The 9517-nt window shown below is 37.3% G+C and overlaps 1 protein-coding gene across 1 annotated transcript in view; it reads right to left on the bottom strand.

The window, feature by feature from the left end:
- Positions 1–3665: 3665 nt before the first annotated feature.
- The window catches only part of TBX20 (T-box transcription factor 20), a 61624-nt gene continuing 55772 nt past the window's right edge, over positions 3666–9517 (bottom strand). Inside the window, exon 8 of the mRNA XM_025929896.2 lies at positions 3666–8538. Within this exon, the coding sequence (XP_025785681.1) occupies positions 8198–8538 (341 nt within the window). The 3' untranslated portion in view covers positions 3666–8197. The remainder of the gene's footprint in view (positions 8539–9517) is intronic.

The following is a 9517-nucleotide window of genomic DNA, read 5'->3' as shown; positions in this document are numbered from 1 at the left end:
CAAATATTAAGTCAGATAATGTATATGAAGTGCATAGATATAGCAAATGTTCTATAAAAGGTACCAATTATTACCACATCAAGGCTCAGAGTGGAGAGGGAATTATTTATATCATCGTCCCTCCCTCCCCCCCACTCCCCAGGGAGTCCAAAGAAATAGCTATGATTCTTCCTAGGAAAATTAAAAAAAAAAAAAGGAGGGGGTAAAAATAAATAAGAATGGAGAGCCTAAGGCTGTACAAGGCTAAAAAATAGGCAGTATCATCTTCCTTTTACAGATTAAAAAAAAATGAGGCAGGGAGAAGATTCTAGATGGCACACTCAACTCACAAGTACATAAGATTTATTCCCCTGGAAGTCCTCAAAGTTGACAAGTTGGGCACTAAAGACTGGAAATAAAAAGATTCACTGCATAGCTTTTTCTTTCATGTTTAAAAATAACGGTGAGCTATAATTCAAACACCATAAAAGACATTCTTTTAAAGGGTAGAATTCAGTGACTTTAGTATATTCACTAGGATGTTCAACCATGACCACGCATTCCATGTTTTCACTACCCTCAAAAGAGACCTCCATATCCATTGGCAGTAATTCTCATTCCTCCTACCTTCCAGCCCTGGCAACCACTAGTCTGTCTTATATCTCTATGACTCTCCCTATGCTGGTTATTTTATATAAGTGGAATCATACAATACATGGTTCTTTGTGTCTGGTTCTTTTACCATGTTTTCAAGATTCGTCCATGCTGTAGCATTTATCAGTACTTCATTTCTGTCTATAGCTACATATTCCATTGTCTAGATATGCCAAATTTTATCCATTCACTAGTTGATAAACATTTGGATGGTTTCCACTTCTTGGCTATTATTAAAAATGATGCTATGAATATTCATGTACAAGTTTTTGTGTGCACATATGTTTTCATTTCTTCTAGGTGTATGCCTAGGAGTGGAATTCCTAGGCCATATGCTAACTCTGTGTTTAACCTGTTGATGAACTGCCAGACTATTTTCCAAACCAGTGCACCATTTTCCCAACACCAAAGTGCAAGGTTTATTTTCTGGACTATTGTTTTGTTAATCTACTTGCCTACTATTTCACCATACTGACTTGATTACTTTAGCTTTATAGTAAGTTTTGAAGTCAGCCTCCAACTTTGTTCTTCTTCAGTATTTCGTTGACTATTCTGGGACTCTTGCCTTTGCATATAAACTTTAGAATCAGTTTGTCGACAGCCATAAAACTTGCTGGGATTTTGATTGGGACTGTATTGACTTTATAGAAGTGGAAAAGAACTGACATCTTGGCAATATTGAGTCTACCTACCCTCAGACATGGAATCCCTCTCCATTTATTGATATCTTCTTTGATTTCTTTCATCAGAGTTTTATCGTTTTCCTCATATAGATCTTGTATATATTGTATTTACACCTAAGTATTTTTTCCCCTTTTTGGGTGCTGATATAAATGGTGTTGTATTTTTAATTTCAAATTTAGATTGTTCATTGCTGATATATGGGAGAGCAATTTACTTATTAACCTTGCATCCCACAACCTAGATATGATTTTTTATTAGTTCTATGAGGTTGTTTGAAGCATGTTAATGTATGTTTTTTTAAAAAGATTAGTAAGAATGAGAAGGAAAGAAAATCCTTCTTTAAAATTAAAAGCAGCTGGCTGGCTTAGCAGGTAGAGCATGCAACTCTTTATCTCAGGCTTATGAGTTCAAGCCCCATGTTAGGTGTAGAGCTTACTTCAAAAAATAAATTAAATAAATACATTTATTATTTTAAAAAACCCACAAAAACAAAACTGTAAGCAACTGAACAAGTGAACCCAGTTGTATTGTGAATGAATAACATAACCATATAGGAAGATGAAGAAGGAACTAATCTAATGGCTAAACATGTGATTTGACTGTGTTCCCTTGGTCAAGGAGTGGGTAGAAGGGGACCAACTGCAAACAACCTCTGAACTCTTTTTTAAAAGGTTTGTTTATTGCAGTTTTATGGGTCAAGCAAGATGAAGTTATTTGGGGTTTATGGTTGAATTGAGTAAATAAGCATGTTGATGTTGGGAACCAGGGAGAAGCAGATAGGGAATGGGGCTAAGCAAAAGAAAAAGCCCCTGTGGGAGTGTACTGGAATTGGAGATAGCACAGACTCATGATTTCTAATACGTGCTGTACACACACACACACACACACACACTAATGTGTGTGCTTATACACATATATGCATTCCCAACTCTGCTGGCTGAGAGAACCTAGAAACAAACGTATCCCATATGGTACATATCTGGTACCCAGATTTTGGTTTCTAATATATTCCCCAACTAAAAGGAATCTGGGCTCCTTGGAGAAATGGCTGGTTCCAGAAAAGGTATGAGATGAGCCCCGGACAACGTGTTATGCCAGAAACTGAAGTGCTAAAAAAAAAAAAAAAAAAAAAATCAAGTAGGGCATGTCATAAGGACATAGGGACCAGCTTAAGGGGCTCCTGATGACCAAATCTGGGGTGAATTGAGCATCAAGATAACTAAGAATAGTAATAAATTATAAAACATTGAAAAATAAGAATTCTTTGCCATGAAAGACACAGAAAGGTTGCAGAGCTGTACCAGCTTAAAGGAGACTGAAGAAACAGGATAACTCCATGCAATATGTAACCCTGAACTGGATCTGTACTGAAGGAAGAAATATGCTACAAAGGACATCACTGGGTTGGTCATTTAACAAAACCGGAGTACAGATGGTAGGTCACAGTATTATATCACCATGAAATTTCCTGAAATTGCTAACTCTTCTGTAGATATTTAATGGAATCTTCTTGGTTTTAGGATGTGCACTTTGAATTACATAGGGATAGTGGGGCATGATATGTGAAACCTACTCTCAAATGGAGGAAAATAAATTGTATATATTGCATGTGCTTGGGTGGGGGGGGGCATATACTACTCAATGTAAATGCTAATTGTAAATCAAATGGGGCAAAACATTAACAATGGGTGAATCTGGGTAAAGAATATACAGCATTTCTTTATATTATCCTTGCAACTTTTCGGTAAACCTGGAATTATTCCAAATAAAAGATTCTTAAAAGGTTGGCATTTGGCATGCACAAAAAATTAATAGAGCAGACTTCTGAAAGCACAAGGTATGATAATGTCAAATACCCTGAAGCACAAGGTATGATAATGTCAAATGTCATGTGGAAGGATTAAGACTTTGAATTTGGCTAATCTTATTTTGTATCAACCTGCCTTCTGTAATATCATTACAGCACATCCAAGAGTTTATGGCTAGAATGAGAGGTAGATCTTTAAGCTTTATGGAGTCTTCAGTATCATTCCATACAGAGAGGTGCAAAGTCCCGTAATTTTAAGATTTCATCAGGTGGAGTAAATGAGTGAGGGGACTAGGTGTAGGAGAATAGGAACCAGTGGGGACTTAAGAGCGCTGTTTTCTCTAAAGGCTTCCAAATACAATTAAAGACAAAACCCAAACCCTGTACAGTAATCCAGTTGGCTGTGTCTGGACTGGGAGTGGCCAGCTATGACCCCTACTCTTACCTAATCCTTTTTTTTTGTTGTTTTTCAAGGTGAGGAAACAGAACCAAAAGTCACAAAGCAAAGTGTGTAAGATAATTAAAGGTGTAAATGTGTGCATATATATCAAAACACACCATTTTTAATGAAAGAAATTAATATCCACACATTTGTACTTCTGTACAATTTTGGGTAATATATAATTTTAAGCTGTTTACAAATAACATGTAATGCTTCAAATATTACATAATGTTGATAATACATTTCTAGCAGAAATAAATATATTGCACTTAAAAAGAACTTCATTAGGTGTTACTTCATAGTATTAGGCTTATAACTTCTTTTTTCATAAAACATTTCCCATGCCCTTCCCCCCACCCCCAACACACACACTTCATTACAGTGACTGTTCTCACGCAATTCATTAAAGCAAATGGACACAGCAAACGATATAACTGTGATAGAGTCTACTAAAGAGGCTATATCCAATTTTATCCTCTAGGAAATAAAAGGGTTTTTTTAGGTTTCTGAAAATAAGGAAAAAAACCACAACTAAACACGTATTTTAATGTCTCAGAAGTAAAATACCAAACTGTATTTTTTGTCCAGATGTATTATTTTACCAATGTTTTTATTTTCTTATTATCAGGGAAGGGGATTGGAATTGAGGAAGGGATAGAGAAAGAAGAGTGAGAAAATACTTATGGATTATTTGCCTACCAATATTTATAAATGAAACTTTGCATATTTAAGCATGCCAAAGAAAGATAAGTGTTAGAATATTTTATAACTGGCATGGAATAGTAGTGAAGAAATTATTTTATGGTTTTCTAAACGTTTAAGAATTTGTAACCTTCTCTTTGCCTGTTTAAAATAAAATCCTTGCATTCTGAAATAATATAAAAACATGTAAAATCCATCCTCCACCCAAGCTGCCTAAAGGAGCCAGCTGAAAATCTTTCTGTCCAGTGCTTTATTTCTTTCCAGTCTAGATTTACAGTATAATATTGTTTTGTTTCTAATAATTATCAATTCCATACATGTTTAATAACAAAAACAGTTTCCTTACTTAGTCAATGGAAGATTGAGTAAAAATATTGTTTTCCTTGTAGCATGTGACCCTGGCACATTACATAACTGAATTTTTTGAACTTTAGTTGCTGAGTCATGGCTAAGCTTGACTGCATATTTAATGGAGTGGTAAAGTCCTTCTTGAAGCTCATTTTTCTCAATATGGTTCAGCTTAAATATAAGCAAGATGCCTGAAAAGCTAACATGAAATTCAGAAATGGATTAAATATCCCAACATCTCTCTGAAAAATTCATAGGTATGGGAATGGTGATCTTTTCTTCTAAAAATTCTTTTTCTTGGCCTTTTGGAGGGTGTCCTTTTTATTTTTTTTGCATGGGGGGGCAGGAGATGTTGTGGCTAGAGAAGCACAGTGACAGAGATGTGGATGAGAGTGAGGGAGGGGGGAGACCTTGGAATACCCCAGAAGTTAATGTAACTTCTATAGTATAGCCCGACACAGGGTTTTTCTCAGTATCTTCTTAATATCTCCCATTCTGTGCCCACCTGCTAGGAATAACAACAAACCTTCGTTATAAACTCAAACCAGCGGTGCAACCTAAATTCATTAATGCAGACCTTATAACCTAATAATTTGTGATTATGTTAGACACAAGATGGAGAGATTTTACTTACATACCGCTAAGGGTCGGCAAAGGAGGGGGAAGACTTGTTAAGTAAAAGAAATAATTGAACTTACTCAGCATTATTGATGTGTTCTAAAAACAAATCACATACGCAGAACCTATGGAGTTATAAATTAATTCCTTCAGGTTAGACAAAGCAGTTCTGGAAGGGCCTCTTTGTAGCAGCACTGCACATTAGTCATGCTTTTTGATACTGTGATATACCTGGTGGGGGCAGGAGGGGACCCTACATTTATTCCAAATGGTCTGCAACTCATGCTCTTAATTATTCGATTGGCTTTCCCACTAACTATCTAGTTCTTGCAATTACTTTTGGTAGAATTAGACTTTAAAATCTTAAATACCTGAGGAGTTCAGTAAGAATCAGCAACCAGAATAGTTTAGAAAGACCCTGGGGTTGGGGTAAATTTCTACCCTTGGTTCTCACGGTTAGGGTGACTTTGATCACAGGTTAAGTTCCATGTCACTTGTGCTTTTTCTTCCTCTTTCAAATAATGCCAAATACTTTTAAAAAAAATCCAATTTAGAATTTCAGGTGTTATTTCCCAAAAGCATGCTTTGGTATCTCAGTCTTTGCTTTTCTCTAAGCACACTAATTATTTTTAGTTTTATATTGCATAATTACCAAATAAAGTTATGAAGTCAGGAAATACTGAAGTAAAGCCATATTACAAAAACAAACCTACTTTAAGATATGTCAGTTGGGGAAAATGTCTAAATAGTATTAAAATGATGCTTTCATTCTCATTGAAAAGAAAACTCAGATACAGATTCACTGTAGTAGACCAGTAATTTACCAGAATATCGAGTAGCATCATGTTAAATAGCATCTAGTTTTGTTACTCCTGCTTTAAGCAGCAGTACTGTGTAGTAAATGGAGCACTGGCAGCAGGCCAACTATTAAGTATCAAATCCCTATCCTAAGCTCTATGGATACTTAAACATTACTTATAGCTGTTTTTTTTTTTTTTAAATAAACGCACATCTGTGCTGTGTTTGAAAACAAACTACCTGTGGATACTATAGCATAACATGCAAGAAGTTAGAAATTAGCCTACAGTGTCTGCCATAGGACTTTGAGATGCTTGGGGAGCACAGTCCATGCTTCTCCATAAGTAAACCACGGGACACAGTGGAGAAAAACAATTGCAAAGTCCAACAACAATGGCATCACATAGACAGGCTATGCCATTATGCCTTGTTTCATAGACTAGAAATGCCCAAGAAAGGCATTTGATATGAAAAAGCCTAACAAAATAACTAAATAAAACCCCATGCACTCTGATAAGTATATTGCATTTACCCCCCTCTCTACTCTCAGCAGTGATATTTCCCATCTCTTTTAACAGATTTAATACTTTTGCAGTCAGAACAAAGTAGATACAAAATTTAATTAGGATAAAATAGAGTTGTGGAGAGTTTTCTAAAGAAGACAGGTTATATCTTACAGCTAGAAAGCATTATAAAGTTGAAGGACTATAAACTTTATTAAAGTTGCAAAATGCCAAATACTACCCTGACTTCAAATGCTTAGATACATGTTGCCCCCTAAATATAGAGATTATATATAATTAAAATATAGTTAATTATTAAACATTAAAGGAAGGTTTAAGAAAACAATAAGAACTCAAAGTGAATAAATACTTTGGATTGACTTATAAACACTGCCAGTGTTTCAGTCAGAGAGTCATTGAGTTGACATACAATTTCATATAATGGACTAGGAAAATGATAACGGAGTCACTGAACAGAACAGTAAGAAAGAAGGACAAATCATTTGTATGACTCATAATGCTTCATGAACATAGGTTAAGTGGTGGCTATACGGGCATTCAGAATGGTCATTCATAAATCTTTGTCAATCAGTGGTAACAGCTAATCTAATAACAAAGCAGATTTACCAAAAATGAGAATTTGGCCCGGTGTGTTTTACCATCCATAAGGTCTCCCAAAGCTGAAGTAAAACTAAAGGGGCCTTTGGTACCCATGGCAGAGAAATTCCTTTCAGGACAGGGCAACCATCTTGGTACTGCAGATTGAGAGAAAGCCTCCCGTGTCATCATGTAGAGGCTTTAGAAGTGTTCCCCAGTGAATGAGTCAGCAGTGCACTTAGAATGCAGCCCAGAAAAATATAACCTCAATTGTGTAATGTAACACATAGAGCCTCTTGCTTCAAAATTGTATATAGGTTTTTTCTATGTAAATGGCAAGTCATTGCAAGAAAGAGAATTAGGAAGAAAAAGACAAGACTGAGAAAGAGTTTGTCAGATACTGGCCCTTCAGTGTTACAAAAAGAGCTTTGTAAGGTCATTACCATCTATTCATCCACAAAATAGGATGCGTTAGCATTATCTCAGCCCTTTACCCAGCAGACTAATACAAAGGAAAACTAAACATGCTTAAGCTTCAGCACTACAAATATTTCTCTGTTGGCTCTCATTTTCCTCAGAGAGAAATGGACTTAAGTTAGTCATTATGCATTATGGTCGGTATGTTATACATATTGCCTCTTTGAAGATTCTTTAAACCTGTGGAAAGCAGAAAGATAACCTCTACACATTGATTTTATACATTACTGCGCTGACACAGCATTTTTAACTGCTAGGTATAATGCACCTTCAGATTCTTCTGCCTTGCGTTATTCAATTTTCTGGGTAAGTTAGTATCCTATTGGTTGTAGGACTTAGGCTGGCTAAGAACTTGACACTGATTCTCTCTTGAACCCAAGAGCTTTCTCCGAGCTACACATGAGTCCTGGTCTGTGGTGCATTCCCTCAGCAGTAGGCTTTATTGTGAGTCCAGCTCTCCTCTTTAATAGGTCCCATGTCTCCTGGAGAGCCCCTGCTCCACACCCCACATCCCACCCACCCCACCCTCTCCCACATTTCATACCCATTTGCACATTCTGGATCTGGATTCTCCTAGGTTTAGAAGAGTCATACAAATGGTGTCATCACCGCGGAGGAATGGCGCAGTCCTTGGATAGCAGCATAAGGCCCCTGCTGAAAGTAGTGATGATACCGGGGCATGTGGAAGGAGGGGAATGTCGGGCCGCTCCCCTGCATGGAGCCGGCAATGGCCGACGGGGTCAGAGGCACCCCAAGTCGGCTGTACGGTGGCAAAGAGCCCTGTATAGGGTGAGGAATGGGTGTCGCTATGGATGCTGTGCTGGTGCCGAGAGCAGCGAGGGACTGGGGATGCTGAAATCCAGGAAAAGTGGAAGAAGAAGAGACCCAGGAGCTGAGGGACAAATTATCAGATGTCGTAAAGGCCGACCCTGAAACAAAAAACCACTCATCAGACTAGAAACTCTATTTCAGTGTGCAAATCAAGAATTACATTATCTGTGCAGATTGATTTATTTTATTAGAATATATAATAGATCTGCAATTTAAAAAGATAAACACATCAACCATGAGCCAGAACTACCTTTCCAGATAAGAAGATACCATTTATACTATAAGGAAGAGAGAATTTACTAAACAGAAAAAGACTTAACTCATTAGATGGCCTGTATGCTCCTGGAGAATGGTCAAAATACAAGTATTCTGCCTGAAAGGAATAACTGGATTCCCTTTGAAGGAGCTCAGAGGGTACCTGGGTGGCTCAGTTGGTTAAGTGTCTAACTCTTGATTTGGGCTCAGGTCATGATCTCACAGTTTGTGACATCAAGCCCCACGTTGGGCTCTGCACTGACAGCGTGGAACCTGCTTGGGATTCTCTCTCTCCTTTTCTCTTTGACTCTCTCTCTCTCAAAATAAACTAAAAAAATTTTTAAAAAACAAAAGGAGCTACAAATAGCTGGTACCTGTCCTAAACTCTATAGCATCCCTATAAGGAAGGCTGGACATACGAGCCTCAACAAAGCTACTTGGTTTCTAAAGGCCTTGTGAAAACCCACAAGAATGTTTTTCTTTTTCTAGCTTCTTTTTCTAGTTCCAAGAATAATTTTTCCTACATCACAGCATCCACAAATTTAAACAAAAGTTGACGCTGGATTTGCCAGCTGTATAATTACCAGTAGTTCATTTGGATTTAGTTATAAGAGGTGTCCTATGTTTTGACAGATTACGCTATTCCATAGAAAGGACATAAAAATATGACAAAGGGCTCTCTGCTCACACAAACATCCCTATGCTCAGCGTGAAGCACCGTCTGGTTAGTCTTCTCTGGACTCGCAGATGCAGACGGCTCCTCTGTGAGTCTTTGGGACAGAGGAACTTTTCAGTACTCCCCTACTGTCACCGCTGGGGCCA

This window comes from Puma concolor, chromosome A2 (assembly GCF_028749965.1).
Source record: "Puma concolor isolate L17-30 chromosome A2, mPumCon1.1.hap2, whole genome shotgun sequence".
In the NCBI taxonomy this organism is placed as follows: domain Eukaryota; kingdom Metazoa; phylum Chordata; class Mammalia; order Carnivora; family Felidae; genus Puma; species Puma concolor.
The sequence above is the reverse complement of the archived record's forward strand: the minus strand, read 5'-3'. Positions and strand labels throughout refer to the sequence as shown.